At 35.1% G+C, this 18,392-nt stretch overlaps 1 protein-coding gene across 10 annotated transcripts in view; it reads left to right on the top strand.

The window, feature by feature from the left end:
- The window catches only part of LOC105475640 (sorting nexin 13), a 469,096-nt gene that overhangs the window by 51,657 nt on the left and 399,047 nt on the right, over positions 1-18,392 (top strand). For all 10 annotated transcript variants that reach the window (XR_011622210.1, XR_011622209.1, XR_011622211.1 and 7 more), the window contains exons 6-8: positions 13,779-13,900; positions 13,988-14,089; positions 16,296-16,384. Coding sequence is in view for 5 of the 10 variants with exons in the window: in XM_071094915.1 (XP_070951016.1) it covers positions 13,779-13,900; positions 13,988-14,089; positions 16,296-16,384 (313 nt within the window). In the remaining 5 variants the exon portion in view is untranslated. The remainder of the gene's footprint in view (positions 1-13,778; positions 13,901-13,987; positions 14,090-16,295; positions 16,385-18,392) is intronic.

The following is an 18,392-nucleotide window of genomic DNA, read 5'->3' as shown; positions in this document are numbered from 1 at the left end:
CAATAATAGTTATAGAGATAGATTTGTACTTCTCCTCCCTCATGATTAGGAGTAAGCATTTGCAAAGGAGCTAGCCAGAATTACAGATGCAGACTCACTGTGGAACACAGAACATGTAATTGGTATAATCAAAGGAAGTCTGAACTTGAATGTAATCTCTTTTATTTCATGTGCACCATTATTGAGTGTTAGGTATTCTTTCAGATAATTCTTCTAAATATTTATTTATTGCTTTCTATAGTGACGCTATCCTGATGACTTTTTTTTTTCTTAGAAAGGGTGAGGATAAGAAGAATTCATTATTCTTGTGCCTGACTATTGGAAAATATATAAAAATGTGTAACACATTTTAGAACTGGAAAGAGATTTGAGCTCTAGTAATTTGAAAACTTGAGTTTGCGTTCTAGCTCCACCTCTGGCTGTAGGACTGTGAGCAAGTGTCTTTAAACTCTGAACCTTGGTTTTTCTCTTATGTAAAATAAGTGTAATAATAACTGCCCTGTTCTGTGTTCCTCTCAGGATAATTGTCAGGATCAAAATTCGTGTTATTCAACTAATATTTTGGGCATACTTTGTACCAACCAGATGCTGGGGATACAGCAGTGAATAAAACAAAGTCCCTGCTCAGTGGAGTGAAATGAAATACCTGTGATAGTGTTTTGAAAATTGTGAAGGAATTTAGAAATTTAAGTTTTTATGCCATCCAACACCCATAATTTTACTGATGAGGAAGCTAAGGTCCAGAAAGGTAAAGTGGTTAGTCTAATGTTATCCAGTGAGTTAGAGTTAGAATCAAATTGTTCTTAAGTTTGGTATTTTTTCTCCCACCCAATTAAATATTTTATAATCTAGGTTATTTATCTTAGTTTCCTGCTCTTCTTTCCTATTATTGCAATACTTTCCCTATTTTTGATCCCCTGGTCACCTTTCTTTTCACTGTAGGTCTTAAGTTTTTTTTTCTTTTGAAAACATTCAGTGCTATCAAGCTTAATGAAAAAGCAAGGTTTTTTTGCATCCTACACTGATCTAAATTTATATCTTTGCTTGACCATTTACCTTAAGTTTCTGGCAAATTAAAACATTACAGATAATAACTACTTTAGAGGCTGCTTTTAGGCTAAAAAATGGTATCAAATAAAGTTCTTAGCATGCGATAAAACTCATTAATTGTTGGTTTGTTCCTTCTCTGTTAATTACTTTCCTACATAGACTTTTTCTATTACTACGCAAATATATGACTTACTAGAGGCTCCATGACTTCCAGTACCAATATCAAGAAAATTAGTCTGTTTACAATCATTCATATACTTTAAAAACCTTATTCTGTGCTGTCTGCTGTATACTGTGAAGCATATGATAGCAGCAAAAATTATCACCTCTATTCTTTAACTTACAGTCCTTTATGGGGCCCACAACTGTGGAAAAAAACTTTTTTTTTTTTCCTCTCCAGTGGTTTCATAGGTTTGATTTTTTTAAAGGGCCATGAACTCAGAAAATGTTTAGAACCTATGATTTTTAGTGTTTGTATTTACTCATAAACTTTGAGAAACAATTAGAGAATGCCACTGTAAAATGAAGTGCTTAACTTTGAATAAAGATGGGAAGAAAATAATGTATGTTTTGAGTCTGAAGTTCTGGATTTGAACTTAGCTCTATTACTTGTTAAGCTCTTGGTCTTGAGTGGACAAAACACATATATTTTTGTCTGGAGATGATAACTTGTATCCCCTTATCAGGTGGTTGTTAGGATTAAATGACATCATGTGTGGGAGAGTACTCTGTAGTGATAACATCTTATTTAGTATTAGTACTTTTGTTATTCCAGTAACAGCTTGGGGAAGGAAACTTTCCTCCAGCACCCTTGAGTTCTCCTTCTCTGTGGAATTTGGGTGTGGATTAGACAGAAGCCTCAGGGGATGAATCCTAGATAACCCATGTATTTTTTGTTCCCCCTTTAAATAAGATATTATAGTGTGATATTGACAGCTTTGGCCTGTGTCAGAAAATCTATAATTCTGTCTACCATTAAGTTGTAGTGTATCTAAAAGAAAATTTTTAATATCTCTGTAAAATAGTAATACTAGTACTTGTAGCAAACTCAGAGTTGTAAGGGGAAAATGAGATGATGTGGGTGAAACATTTAGTAAAGTACTTACCAATCAATAAATGACATTTTTAGCAAATCAGTTGACTCTGTGCCTCTATAATCTGGTACATAGTAAGTGTTCAGTAAAATTAACTTCTCTGTTATTGTTGTTGCTGTTATGTTCCTAGGTTGTGTACACACATTCTTTGACCCTGTCTTAGCTATTTTTTTGTACAGCAAGGGAGGTAGAGAGGGCAAAATTAAGGCACATGAAACATGGAGAAATAAAACAATCATTTCTGTAGTAATGAGAGTGGTTTTTCATGTAGAGATAGAGTGAACTAGAGTAGCTGATGAAGACCTCAATGGAATTGAGAGCAAAACTGGTTTTCAAGAATGGGTTATTTGGATAGATAGAGAGGAAGGATATGTTAGGAAATAAGAATAGTATGAGCAAATTTCTAAGAAAGAAGATAAGGATAGTGTAGTAGAAACTATAACAAGCAACCTTGTTGATCTTGAAAGTGAAATGTGGGTGGTAAATCCCTCCATCTTTGTTCCTCTTAATCCAAGATTGGAGAAAGTTCATATATTCTTTTTTTTTTTTTTTTTTTTTTTTTTTTGAGATAGAGTCTTGCTCTGTCACCCAGGCTGGAGTACAGTGGCACACTCACTGCAACCTCTGCATCCCAGGTTCAAGCAATTCTTCTGCCCCAGCCTCCTGAGTAGTTGGAATTACAAGCGCGCGCCACCACACCCGACTAAGTTTTATATTTTTAGTAGAGATGATGGGGTTTCACCATGTTGGTCAGGCTGGCCTTGAACTCCTGACCTCTGATCTACCTGCCTCAGCCTCCCAAAGTGCTGGGATTACAGGCGTGAGTCACTGCGCCCCACCCCTGCGCCAGGGAAAGTAGATATGTGCTAATGCCACTGTGTTCCTTCCGGAAAGATCTTCCCGTGGAGGGAGGAGGGATAGATACATAGGTTTCAGGATTCGCTGGCTGTGATACTAATGACATAGTATCACAGGGAATGATTGGTAAAACTTCAAGAACATATTCCCTATTTTCTTCTTTTACCTTTTGCCATAGAAATAATGAAAATAAATGGTATATCCCTACACTTGTTAAAAGGCAAACAAAACTCAAATAGTGGACATTTGCAACAAAATTTTGTCCTTTTTTTGTTTTACCATTTTATATTCTTTGCAATTTGAAATTTGGGTAAAAACTGACATTCCTCGGAAAGACAGTTATATTTATTACAGTATAGCAAAAATAATTAGAAACTAATTTAAAATTAGAAATTTTATCTAAATATTTAAAAGAAGGGGAAATGTTTCATGTTTTTTGTTTTTGTTTTGAGACAGACTCTCATTCTGTCACCTCCTAGGCTGGAATGCAGTGGCACGATTTCTGCTCACTGCAGCTTCCGCCTCATAGGTTCCAGCGATTCTCCTGTCTCAGATTCCTGAGTAGCTGGAATTGCAGGTGCACGCTGCCACGCCTGGCTAATTTTTGTATTTTAGTAGAGACGGGGTTTTACCATGTTGCCCAGGCTGATCTCGAACTCCTGAGCTCAGGCAATCCACTGGCCTCAGCCTCCCAAAGTGCTGAGATTACAAGTGTGAGCCACCACGCCCAGCCTAATGTTTTTATAATCTATAGAATAGACCTGGGGTAATAGTTCATTATTAACTGATACAATTCACAAACTATACAGTTCAACCACTTAAAGTCAGTAGCTTTAGTTAAGAGTTGTACAACTTGCATCACAATCAATTTAAGAACATTTTAATGACTTCACAAAGAAACCTTATATCCATTGTCAGTCACTTCTGCGTTCCCCCACGCTTCTAGCTCTAGGTAACTACTAATCTTTTTTTTTTTGTCTCTATGGATTTGCCTATTCTGAGCATTTTATATGAATGAAATAATATATATGGTCTTTTTTCCTGTTTCTTTTACTTAGCATTATGTTTTCAAGTTTCATTCATATTGTGGCATAAATTAGTGCTTATTCTTTTTTATTGCTGAGTAATATTCCATTGAACACATACCACATTTGTTTTTCATCAGTAAATGGGCATTTAGGTTGTTTCTACTCTTTGAATCATATGAATAATGCTACTATGAGTATTCATGTACAAGTTTTTGAGGGACAAATGTTTCCATTTCTCTTGGATATATACCTGGGAATATAATTTCTGGATTGTATGATCAGTCTTTTGAGGAACTGCAAACTTTTTCAAAGTGATTGTACTTTGTTACATTTCCACCAGCAGCATATGAAAGCTCCTCTTTGACCAACACTTAAGTTATTGTTGTCTGTCTTTTTGTCACCATCATAGTGAGTGTGAAGTAGTATTACATTATCGTTTTAATCTGCATTTCCCTGATAGCTAATGATATCAAGCATCTTTTCGTGTGCTTATTGGTCATTTGTATATTTTCTATAGATATGTGATTTGTTCTACAGATAGATGGTTTGTTTTCAATCATGTGTTTTCCAGTGTCTGAAAAATGAAATGTTCATAGACCCAGCGGAAGCATATTAAAATGTGTGGAAAAAATTAACATGGAAGTCACAAGTAGGAACTCTATCAACAATAATTTATTACGTATTTACTGTTCCATCATGTACAAACCATGATAGTAAGCATTTGTTTCCAGATAGTGACTGCCTATACAAAATTGTTATCTATAGTTGAAAAAACAATTCTTAAGTTTTCATTCATAAGAACACAAAGAATAGAAAAGAAAAATGGCAAATAAATTAATTTTTAAAAAAGTCATAGTAGGTATCTTTATTACTGACAACCAGATGTTTCTGTTTCTGGCTGTAAAGTAATATATACCTATTTTGTAAAATGTAATTTTCTTCTTTAGATTTTCTGAATTAGCTATATTCAGCCATAGACCCACAATCCAAAGATCACTGTTAATGTTTTAGTATATTTCCTTTTAATGTCTTAGCTGTGCATACATGGTTACAATTTTTATATAGCTAAAAATCATACAGCATATGTTACTTCGTACAGTTTTGATTCTAATATGTTTTCTATATATTTGTAATTCTTCTTATATATATTAATGGCTATAAAACTGTCTATTGCAGGAATCAGTAAACTTTTTCTCTAAAGACCCAAACAACTATTTTAGGATTTGTAGGCCACATCATTTCTGTCACAGTTAGTCAGTTCTGCCATTGTAGCACAAAAGCAGCTGTGGACAAAATGCAAATAAATGAGCATAACTGTCCAATAAAACTATATTTATAAAAACCAGCAGAGTACATGTCCTTTACAGGGACGTGGATGAAGCTGGAAACCGTCATTTTCAGCAAACTAACACAAGAACAGAGAACCAAACACTGCATGTTCTCACTCATGAGTGGGAGTTGAACAATGAGAACACGTGGACACAGGGAGGGGAACATCACACACCAGGACCTGTTGGGGGGTGGAGGGCAAGGGGAGGGAGAGCATTAGGATAAATACCTAATGTAGGTGACGGGTTGATGGGTGCAGCAAACCACCATGGCACGTGTATACCTATGTAACAAACCTGCACATTCTGCACATGTACCCCAGAATTAAAAGTATGTATAAAAAAAAAAAAAGCAGCACACTCAATAATAAAATGACAAGTAACCTAATTAAAAAATGGGGAAAGAATTTGAATAGACATTTCTCTGTAGAAGAAATGTCCAGATGTTCTGAAGGACTTAGATCTTAGTTGTAATTTTATTAATACTCCTGTTTACTAAAATAGTTAACATCATGAGTTTAATTTTCTATACTTTGTTACTTAAGAAGATGTGCACTTAGCCCCATGTTATTTTTTTTTTCCTGTATTTTGTCTTAACTAAGGTGTTCACGTCTTGTTTTTTATACTGCTGAAATGATGACTATACTTTATGTGTGTACTTCTGTATAAACTTTTTACTATTTTCTGAGACCTAAGTCCTTCAGAACATCTGGATTTTGGAATCTCTTTGAAGCATTGAAACATAGGATATAGGACTGCACTTCTTAAGCAGTGTTATCGCTCACTAAATACCATTTCCCTTAATACAGTCATGTAAAGCTGCATGCCTAAGTTCGTTTCCACCAATTTTATGAATCAGGATGTTTTGTTTTCTTGTTAAGTTAGAGTAGAAAGAACACTGAACTGAAAGTTAAGAACCCTGTTTGTTTTTGTTTTTGTTTTTGAGACAGAGTTCGCCCTGTCGCCCAGGCTGGAGTACAGTGGCGCAATCTCAGCTCACTGCAACCTCTGCCCTTCCAGGAACCCTGTTTGTTTAACAAAACCTTGGTCTCACTGTGTCTCCTAGAATATGTAATTTAAATTCTGGCTCTGAAATAACAGGGAATTGTGATAGTGATTTGAGATCCCTTTCAGTTCTAAAATAGTAAGATTCTCTGGTCAGGTTGTTACTAATCTTGATTTCTTTTCAACCGTGTCTCCTCCCAAAACACACACTAACTTACTCCATCACACTCCACATTTTGAATGCCATTTGGGGAGTTATTTTTTTTAAGTATATAGGATTGCTAATTAGAGTTAATTTACTTTGGGATTAAAGTACTCTTCGTAGCTATTGTTTTATTAGTAGGTGTCTTTTCTTTTGTTTTTGTTTTTTTTGAGACGGAGTCTCGCTCTCGCCCAGGCTGGAGTGCAGTGGTGCAATCTCGACTCACTGCAAGCTCCCCCTCGTTCATGCCATTCTCCTGCCTCAGCCTCCCGAGTAGCTGGGACCACAGGCGGCCGCCACCACACCCAGCTAATCTTTTTGTATTTTTAGTAGATACAGGATTGCACCATGTTAGCCAGCATAGTCTCCATCTCCTGACCTGGTGATCCGCCCGCCTCGGCCTTCCAAAGTGCTGGGATTACACGTGTTAGTAGGGGTCTTATAGTAGGATAACAAAATTTATTTAAACCTTTTAGTATATTTCTAAATGATCAGAAAGAATGCTTGATTCTAAACATAAAATACGTTTACTAATCTTTTCTCAATTAAAACACTTGTATCAATGAAATAAAAAGTTTTTGTACAACTAGACTATTGCTGTTATTTATAGAATGCTGAAAACAATAAATCTGTAGTGTTATGAGTTTAATATTTTTTTAAGTTTTCTGAGGTGTAAGTTCTCCCACCACATTCAGTTTTAAGCTATCAGCATGAAGTCACTGAACATGGAAATAGGAAGAGATGTACATAATTGTTTGCCTACTCCAGCTCACAGTTGGAGAGGATACAGCTAAGTGAAGAGGGGGCAGAGGCAGATTTGTAAACCTGAAGTAATGAGATGTATTTCCTTGTGTGTTTGCTAATTTAACTCCTATGGAAGAATTCTTTTTTATTTTTGAGGACTCTGGTAGGGGGTAATCATACATTTACTGTAAGTTCAGGAATGTTTGTGAAGAAGGTCAAGTTAGTTTCATTATTTTAATCAATACTGACAACTAAATCCTTAAAGTGGATGATAAAAGGGTAAAAAAGGGGACTCTAGAGAGATGATTATGGTTAACACGTAGTATTTATGACTGAATTGACGTAGGGGGGATTGATTTAGTGGATTCAAAATGAAGCTTACAATTCTGTGCCTTTACAATTTTACCCAAATTCAATTTCAGGCTGAGTTTTTGACACTGTAGAACAAAGTAGTTCTTCAAGGACTCTGAAGGATGGAAACAAGTAAAGGATTATGTACTTAAAGTAAAGAGTAGTATATCCTTTCTAATAGTGAATTAAGAGGGGAAGTTAGTATCTGATTCAGAGGCTCAAAGGAGAAGGAATTTTTTTCTTTCACAGATAAGCCACTCAGTTGCTCTCTCTCAACAAAAAAAAGTCTGTGAGTCAGTTGATCAAAAGGCCCTCCAATAGAGTAAAACTTTTCCCAAAATCTGCTCAAAGTTACTTGTCAAAAATCTACCCAGAAAAACTAGGAATTCTATTTTAATGATTTTTCAAAAATTTCTGTTTTTTACATAGAAGATAAAGACCTTTTGTAGAAGATTAATACATATTATTATAATTTTATGTGATTGGTTATTATATTGACCTTATTAACGTACCTTTAAAAAAGCCAAGTCTTAACATGCGTGTGTGTGTTTGTGTGTGTATGTATATATGTATATACCTCTTCCCTTGAGATTCCTTTCAGTTCTAAAATACTAAGATTCTGTGGACCTCTCTGTCTGTGTGTGTGTGTGTATGTGTGTATGTATGTGTGTATGTGTACATATATATAGTGTCTATATGTATACCTGCACATGTAGTATATAGTACACTCTGTCATTCTTACAGTTTTTAAAAAAGGTCTTCATAGTCATTTCTCTGAAAAACTAATGTAGCATCAGGAGCATACCATTTATTATAGAATTATTTTCTGTGGAAAAAGCAGCTTTTACTTTTATCATTTTGACATAAGGCACGTTTTCCAGGAAAGTATTCTGCCATGAATATGAAGATCGCCTTTACTGCCAAACGATCACCCTCTCCTGGTCAGGCAAGTCTACAAGATGACCCTTGCATATATATTTATCATGCTCGTTCCCATCTTCTGCTCATTCCTGTGTCCTTTCTTCTCTCGTATAAATACTGCTCTTTCATCAAGATTTAAGTGTAGCCTCTTTATTGAAGCCTCTTTAAATTACTACATATCACTTAATCTATAGTCTTTGTGTGTGTAGTTCTTGTCAACAAAATTTTAAGCTGATTTTGAAATGGTTCCAATTCTGTGCTATTGCAGTGAAAGTTCTCTTAACTGATGTTAGTTAGCCAGTGCTCTCCATTCCCTTTGTATGCTATAATGACTGATAACCTTAACATTAAGACTAGGCTCTATTACATCTATCCACTTCTGTTTCCACCCTTTGAGTTTTATGCTTATCAAAAGTCATTTGTGTGATGCCTGGACCCCACCTCCAGAAAATCTGATACAGTTAGTCTGTGGTGTGACCTGAACATTGGTGATTTAGAGGAGACAGATAAACACGTTGAAAAAAAAGTTGTATTTGTTTCTGAGCCCATATATCCCAGTTACACTTTTTTATGATAATCAGGTGGTTTAATTAACACTCAACTTAGATTGAAGAAATACGAATATGACAGGGTAGTTTCTATGAAAACCAAGTCACTTGCTTTGGAGTTACTCAAAGCTGGTGGAAGATTGTAGTTGAATTAAGTGAGTGAAAGGCAAGTATGAAATTTGAAAGTCTTCAAGGACTCTTCATGCAGATTTGTTCACAAATGTCTTTATTCCCTTGCCATTTTAAAGAAACTGGACACCATAGGTTTTGCAGTGTGGGAACAGTTTGTAGTTTTTTCAAGACCCAAGGCATGTTAATACCACTCAGCAGAGCCTTAACCAAAGAATAAATCTTAGTCCTACACAGGAAGATTTATATCATTGAAGTTAAAGTGAAATATATTCATGACTCCCTCTTTTGATCAAATATTTAAATTTACCTACTGCCCAATTACCAGTTTTTTATACACTCTGTCCCTGTGTGTGTGTATGTGTATGTGTATGTGTATGTGTATGTGTATGCGTATGTGTATGTGTGGTTTTATGTAGCTAATATCAATCATAGACTCAAAGATATAATAAGTGTTGTTAGAGAAAACAAACTTTGGGAAATGATGTGACTTGCTGAATTTCATAGACTGGCACATATGCCTTTGATTTGAGTAAAAGACCCATCATTTGGGGAAGACTTTTGTTCGAATCAATGGCATCTGTGCCAGTCCAGTGCATTTTCCAGAAATACTTGATTTTGGTCGTGTTTTGTGTTACTGATGATGAGCTGTACACTGCTTAGAATAGATGGAACAAGTGAGGCAATTTATAATTCTAAACTCACACATATTTGGGACTTTACTTGCCTTTTTAAGGCATTGGCATTAAGTAGCCGTGAGTCAAAAAGAGCTTCTCAGTACATATTCTACTTTAACACTTCAGGGAATAAGGAAGCAATTGTTGTTTGTGCCTACTGTTGCCATTCTCCAAACATCCATCGTAAACAGTGCTCTAACCCTGAAAAAGGAATCAATAAATCAGTGTGCATTGAGTGCCTCCAATAATATTTGAAACATTACTTTTCCACGGGGGATACAACTATGAATAAAACAAACACAGTTGGCTGAGTGCAGTGGTATGTGCCTGTACTCCCAGCTACTCAGAAGGCTGAAGTAAGAGGATCACTTGAGCCTAGGAGTTTGAGGCTGCACTGTGAATGCAGCCTGGACAACATAGTGAGACTCTATTTAAACAAACCAACAACTGCAATAACAAAAAACAGACCCAGTCAATCCGTGCCTTACTGAGATTAATATTCTAACAGCAAATAATTCAACTGTAGCTTGTAAGAGCTATAAAAAGTGGAAAGTTTGGTAGAATGCATGACTGGAGACAGGACCTAGTCTGAAGGAATAGTGGAGAGGATGGGGGTCAATGAGGGCTGGCATGTGGAATTGACGTTTTAGATAAACTTTAATGTATAAGTGGGAATTGTCAAGTGAATGGGGGGAGAGGAAAATTTATGGAGAGTAGGCAGTGCCAAGCAAATGTAGGGGAGGGAATAGTCTGTCCAGAGGCGCTGAGAGTATAAGGGGCGTATTAGCATTTGACAAATGGAAAGAAAGCCTGTGGATCTGCATAACAAAGAGGCAGGGAGAAGGTGAGATAGATGGTGATGAGGAGGAAATACACAAGGGCTCTCCGGTAAGAAAGATCTTAGAGAAGGTGTTTGTGCTTAGCTCTAATAATAATGGGGTGTTATTGCAGTTTTAAAGCTGTATATATCCTATTTTAAAAATTTGACTGCTTTATGGAAATTGGAATGCAAGGGAGACAGTGGATGTGGGAGACCTATAAGTAGAATGGTGGCGAGGGATAGGATGGTAGCATTAGAGACAGAGATAAGGGCTTGCAAAATTTATGTTCAGAGAGACATACTTTATAGTTTTGTTTTGCTTTTGTGCTTTCAATTAAAATTTCATTACTTGTTTGCATTCCTAGTTAACCTTCTTAATTCTTTATTGCAACCATTCTGTCAAGATACATAAGCTTCAGGGGCCTACTGTAAATTTTTTCAGGCTAGGGTTAATTGTATCACTTTTTTTGGTCATATAGGGATTATGTTCTTTTATTTTTAAATTCAAGAAATTACAGCTTATTAGTAATAATAATAAAACTCAAGTGTCGGTAATAAGATGAGTTATGTAATAGCCCGGTTGTTTTACTAGACTAAGAATTATATGGGGGAATATTTTAAGCAAAGTGAAAAAGAGTTTTGACTGTTGGCATAATGTAAGAAGAATTGATATTAAGAGCTCTACTAGAAAGCTATGTAGTAGATGCAGTAGAAGTATGGCTATTACATAATGAAATATTTCTTACTTATTTTCACATTGCATTTATTACATATTTATCATGTCATGATTTTAGAAAGTACTTCACTGTCATCAAAATATTTTCCAATTTTGTTAAGACAAACTTTACTAGAAATTGTTAATATATATCCTTCTAATTTATAAATGGGAAGCAGTGTGCTATTGTTCTTCCTAATCTAGAAAGTTCTTTTGAGATTTATATTAAGTTTGCATGAAGTCAGTGGAAATAAGTCAAGCAGAAGGAAAATAATAACCTCAGAAAGAGATATAGGATATCTGTACTGTTTTTCCTATTTTTCCTACCCTCAACATATTTCTGTATTGAAAATAGAAATCTGTACATCAAATTTGAAATAATTTGTATGTATTTGCATTGCTTGATAATTTTGTTCGTTTAAAATGTGATTATGTCCTCTATAATGAATCAAGATGGATTTAAAATGCCTTCTAAATTGGTAAATTTTATTTTGTTTGAAAGTTTCAGTAAATTAAATAAACAGCATTGTACCATGAAACAGGACAGATGTAACTTGAAAGATTATATATTCTGCTTTCTTCTAAGTTTGTCAGAATGAACCTTTTATGGATTAAATGAGCTATGGCCTATACTAAGTAAATTTTGTTTTTATAAAATTTTCAAGTATGGATGATTTTGAATAAATATTCATATAAAGATTTTTGAAAGATGCTTATACAGATTGTGATTTTTTTTTTAAATAAGAAAAAAGAGATTCTAGAGACTGTTAGGTTTAAATTTTTATTTTAGGTTTTATGTTGAGACTGAATATTGTTACCAAGTTTAGTTATATGCTTATATGCTTGGCTCTTATAGTCTATATAATGTTAATTAATTCTTCCTCGGATTACTGAGCTTAGGGATCCACCTTTTTGTGTTGATTTGTTTTCCTGTTCATATACTTATGGCTTTCTCTTTAGTTTCATGTATACAAACAAACCATAGTTATGCCTTAGTGTTAATAACTTATTTTTTACTTGAAAACAGCCATTTATTTTTCAATATCATACTGACTCTTTAAGGGTTTCCCCCCCCCCAAAAAAGTTACAGTAATTAAGTCAGCTTCTTCACTAGCCTCTTTATTGTATGTTTGGGTAATTACCAGAATGAGTTACGGTGTACTTTTTTGGTTCCTCCATTGTCCAGCATCTTCCCGAATAGACTCTTTGTTTTCTATCTACTTGGTATGTTCCTGAAAGGGTGAATTAATTTTAGTGCGATTTTATGAAAAAGAACATTATATTAAAAAGTCACGCAGTCCAAGGAGAGATATAAATTGTTTTTGAGTTATCTATTGTGTTTTTTACCTGTTTCACTGGTATACTGAATTAACAGTATCTTTTGAGGTCTGTTGCTTTTGAGATGGAGTACTAGGTGACTTCCTAAAATTAGTAATTACCTTTTTCATCAGTATTCTAAAGGCTTTTATATGTGTGATATTTTACATCATTCTTTAAACCATTCGTTTAATTAGTTATTTCTAATGGTTAAGGCTTTTTTTTGTTGTTGTTGTTGGTGAGATAGCTCTGTTACCCAGGCTCGAATGCAGTGGTGTGGTCACAGCAGCGTTGACCTCCTGGGCTCAGGTGATCCTCCCACTTCACCCTCCCTAGCAGCTGGGACTATAGGTGCATGCCACCATGCCTGGCTAATTTTTGTAGAGATAGTTTCACCATGTCAACTAGGCTGGTCTTGAACTTCTGGACTCAAGTGATCCTCCTGCCTCAGTCTCCCAAAGTGTTGGGATTACAGGTGTGAGCCACTGTGCCTGACCATGGCCAAGTTTTTAAGTGCTAGTGTATTCAAACAGAACGTTCAGAACATGTGTTGCATCGCTAAAAAGACGAATGTGGAGAATTCAGAAACAATTCAGAAGAAACCAAGAAATGTTTGAAATGCTCTTTTAAAAGCAAACAAAACTATTCAGAATTCCTTATGTATTCTTATGTTGGGGCTGAGAAATTACATGATACACTGTTATCAGATTCACTTCAAATTTAACTGGAAAAAAATTAATTTCTTTTACTATTTTAAGCATTTAGATAGTAGTTTTAAACTTTGGCACATGAAATAATTCAAGTAATATTGTTAGAAGACTTAGTGAAGATTTACTTTGGATCTTGTGAAACAATACTAACAGGCAATAATGAAAATCTCAATTTAAATTTACAGTCTCAGACAATCATGTTGTCAGTAGTCATTAAAATGAATTTATATTTTCTGATAAAGCATTTATATAATTCTTTTATGTAATGTGTTTTTTATAAGGTCAAAAGAAATAGACTGGCAACCTTATTTTACTACACGCATTGTAGATGATTTTGGCACACACTTACGAGTATTCAGAAAGGCTCAACAGAAAATAACAGAGAAAGATGATCAAGTTAAAGGTAATATCTTTATTCCATTTGAAAACTAGGATTTAAAAATCTGTTTTCCTTTTATCATTTTATATATCTTGAATTGTTTTTCTTCAGGTACAGCAGAAGATCTTGTAGATACCTTCTTTGAAGTTGAAGTTGAAATGGAAAAGGAGGTTTGCCGTGATCTAGTGTGCACTTCCCCCAAAGATGAAGAAGGTTTTCTTTCAATTTAACTTTTTTGACAATAGTAACTGGCTAGAGTCAAGTTAGCAGAACCAGTGAACAAATCTTAAGGGTAAAATTATTCTTACTTTGGGCAGGTAGCATAGTAAAGATGCTATTCATTTTATTTTATTTTGTAATTCTTAAAAGTAGTTTCCAGATTCTGTTTTCTTCTTTAAAGGCCATCTTTAATAATTAACTGGTCCTGGCTGGGTGCAGTGGCTCACGCCTGTAATCCCAGTATTTTGGGAGGCCGAAGGGCCTAGATTGCTTGAGCCCAGGAGTTCAAGACCAGCCTAGGCAACATGGCAAAATCCTGTCTCTACTAAAAGTACAAAACATTAGCTGGCTGTGATGGTGCATACCTTTAGTCCCAGCTATTCAGGAGGCTGAGGTGGGAGAATCACCGGAGCCTGGGAAGTCAAGACTGCAGTGACCTGTGATCATGCCACTGCACTCCAGCCTGAGTGACGAGAGTGAGACCCTGTCTAAAAAAAAGAAAAGAAATTATCAATCTACTTTTAAAATATAGCAAACATAAACATTTTATAATTGGATTTTTTAAATCTGTAGTGATTTCTCTTCCTCTTGAATTTATTATTTTTGCTTCAGAAGTATACCTGTTACCATAAAATATTTCCTAAGGGAATGAATATAGTGATTTCAAATAAAATTTATAGATTTCTTTTTTTTTTTTTTTGAGACGGAGTCTCGCTCTGTGGCCCAGGCTGGAGTGCAGTGGCCGGATCTCAGCTCACTGCAAGCTCCGCCTCCTGGGTGTATGCCATTCTCCTGCCTCAGCTTCCTGAGTGGCTGGGACTACAGGCACCCGCCACCTCGCCCGGCTAGTTTTTTGTATTTTTTAGTAGAGACGGGGTTTCTCCGTGTTAGCCAGGATGGTCTCGATCTCCTGACCTCGTGATCCGCCCGTCTCGGCCTCCCAAAGTGCTGGGATTACAGGCTTGAGCCACCGCGCCCGGCCAAATTTATAGATTTCAACGGGCTTGTCTTTTATTTGTAGGAGTTTACACTAGACAAGTTTTAGCTAAGGACGTTATCTTTTCCCAGTTTTGCATGTATTAAGTCTTTGTTAATTGGCACAGTTTTAAATTAAGAGAATCACTTATGCAATTATATTCCCAGGAAGTGTCAGCACAGGAACAACGATAGAAAAGCTCTTCTAGTTGTGGAAATTGTTTTCTTAGATTTTGAAAATGTTTTAAATATTTTTATTTATTTCCTTTCTTTTCCCTTTTCTTTTTATTTTTATTGTATAGTTCAGCTTTTAATGGCCAGTTTATTAGCACTGTTAAGAAATATAGTTGATACTTGAACAGTGAGAGGGTTGGGGGTACTGACCCCCTGTGCAGACAGAATTCTGTGCATAACTTTTGTCCCCCAAAAACTTAAATACTAACAGCCCACTGTTAACCATAACCCTTACCAATAATGTAAAAAATTGAGTAACACATAGACTAGTATCTGCACATATTTTATGCATTCATGGCATACCTTTTTCTTAATTTTTTTTTATATTTCTAGGCTATGCGGTTCATCTCTGAGTTTTTTAAATAGTCACAAATCTCTAAAAAATTTTCTAATTTATTTACTGAAAAAAATCCACATAAAAGTGGGCCTGAGCAATTCAGACTCTTTGTTCAAGGGTCAATTTGTATTATAGTAACTTAGAATGTAACTCATAGATATACTGATGTGCAATAGTTTTATGTAAGTTGAGCTCTCTTAAATCAGCAGAGTAGACGAGCATACTCTTTTTTTCCTTTGTTATAGCCTGCTGAGATGGTGGTTTTTCTTTGAAAGAAGAATTACAGCTATATTTTAAAATGTGTGAATAACTTTTAAGTATGGAAAGCTAATTAATGTGTGGTAGAATTACAAAGTACCTGGTCCATCTAAAACTATTTTGGGAGAAAAGACTTGTAATGAAATTTTTTATGATTCAAAAAACTGGTTAAAACAGCAAAATTAAAAAACAATTAAGTTGATTAATGAATAGTTACTACTTGAAGAATAATGAAGGAATTTTTAATGAATACTGATGTGTACTAATTACTAAAATAATAAGCCATTTTAGGCAGAGAACTGCTTATTTCCACCTTTTTTATGTACCTTATATATCAAGAGTAAGTGTAGACTTTATATTTTCTAATGTTATGATAGCTACTTTTTCTATTTTTAGGATTCCTAAGGGATTTGTGTGAGGTCTTATTATATTTATTGCTACCTCCTGGAGATTTCCAGAACAAGATCATGCGATACTTTGTCAGGGTAAGCTTAAACTCATACCAAATCATACCTGTAAAAAAACGTAGAGCAGCAGTTTTCAAAATTTTTGGTCTTAAGACCCTGTTACACTCATAAAATTTATTGAAAACTATAAAGAGCTTTTGTTTATGTGGGTTTTCTTTAAAATATTTACATATTATAAGTGAAAACTAAGAAATTTTTAAAACATGAAAATATACAAGCATATATTTCATTACCTGATACATAGATAGAGCATCATAGCATTATGTAACTTTTGTAAAGGTCACTGTATGTACATGAAAGAACAAGAGTGAAAAGTTAAATAATGTCTTAGCATTATTATGAAAATGGTGTTGAAAGGGTCACCTGAAACCCAAGCTTCTAGGGGAACTTCAGGTTCATGGAAACCTCCCCCCAATCCCCCAGGAGTCTCTGGCTGATAGGTGCTTTGGTTTTTGGTTATGACAAAAGTTTGTTTTAAATTTTCTTATACCCTAGTGTTATCTAAATCAGGTTAGATAAAAATAACATTTTTGGACAGAAACTTTAAAAACTGTGCAGTTAAGATTATGTTTTTTTGTAATTGGAAAATTAATGTCAGATGAGAATAGTAGTCTTGGACTCTTTATTCCCTGAGTATAAACCTTCAGAGTAAAGCTCTGTGTGTAAATTTAAAGGAATAACATTTGCCTTTGGCTGCTGGTAATGATTTAGAAATGCTAGCTACATAAGACCATGTCCTGGTTGAATGGGTGAAATGAAAGTTTTGAATTTTCCTAAAAACGAAAGCTTATGATCTCTTTACTCTTTAGACAAACTAAAGAGATCATAGATACAGATATCTGTATCTGCAAAATAGATAACAAATCCTGAGACTTGCTTTTATGCTTGTATGGTATTGTTTATAAGCAATACCATACAATTTCCTAACATCTACCTAGCTTGAGTTCAGTGTACTTCTCAGGTATGTTAATGGTACTTACGTGATGTAATAGAAAGTGCTTAGTGTTGATGGGAGGAGCCTTATTATATATTGTTAAGGCCAATTATTTGAGCTGGTCTTTATCAAGGGTGACAAGTACCTGGATGTCTATCACTAGATTCATATCTGCCACTGAAGGAAGATAGTACTAATCAGGTATAGCACTTGTTCATGCAGAATATCCATTTGGCATAATAATCTGTTTCCATAATACTCCAGCCAGCTACTGTTACGTGGAATCTCAGCATCATTTTGCATGTCTTGCCATCTTTTCCTTTTTGAAACTCTATTTTCTCTTTTCTTTCATGTCACTGGTCTCATTTTTAGTCACCTTTGTTTTCCTTTTTAGTCATGTTTATACTCCTTAACTTCTCTTCTGCTTAAATTTTGAATATTCAAGATCTTAAATCCCAGGACTTTTTCTTGCTCATCCATTACTGTGGATGAACACCTTCCAGATGCTAATGAGTTTGAAATTTATAGCTTTATTTCATATTTACCTTCTGAGCTCCGGGCAACTCTGAGCTGCCCTCTTGAAGTCACCACTAGAGTGACTCATAGCTTTTTAAAACTTAAATGTCCAAAGTGGAAGTCTTATTCTTACATCCATATCCTGTCTGCCTTTTAGTCTTCTCTCCATCCTAGTAAGTGGTATGATCATCTAGTAAATTTTTCAGATCTCAAGTCCTCCAAGAGGCTTACAGGTTTGCACGTAGTGTGGCTTTATTTACCTCTCTAGCCTTCATGCCAAGCAATGTCAAGGAAAACCGGAGCTGGACAGTAAAGTGTACTAAAAAACAGACCTTATCTAGCAACTGTTGCAGTAGGGGAAATGTGACCTCGGTATAGAATTGATCTCAATTCTGAATACAACAAGAACAAGTTGGGATTTATAGCCAAGGAGCAGGCCAGGGATCAGTGGATGGCAAATTACTGAAAGGAAACATCAGGTGTAAGTGGGAATTATGGGTAAACAGACTTAATAGGATTCTTGTTGAGAGCAGGCTGGGATATTCAGACACAAAGGGTGGGGACTGAGGAATTTAG

The sequence above is a fragment of the Macaca nemestrina genome, chromosome 4 (assembly GCF_043159975.1).
Source record: "Macaca nemestrina isolate mMacNem1 chromosome 4, mMacNem.hap1, whole genome shotgun sequence".
NCBI lineage: Eukaryota > Metazoa > Chordata > Mammalia > Primates > Cercopithecidae > Macaca > Macaca nemestrina.
The sequence above is the reverse complement of the archived record's forward strand: the minus strand, read 5'-3'. Positions and strand labels throughout refer to the sequence as shown.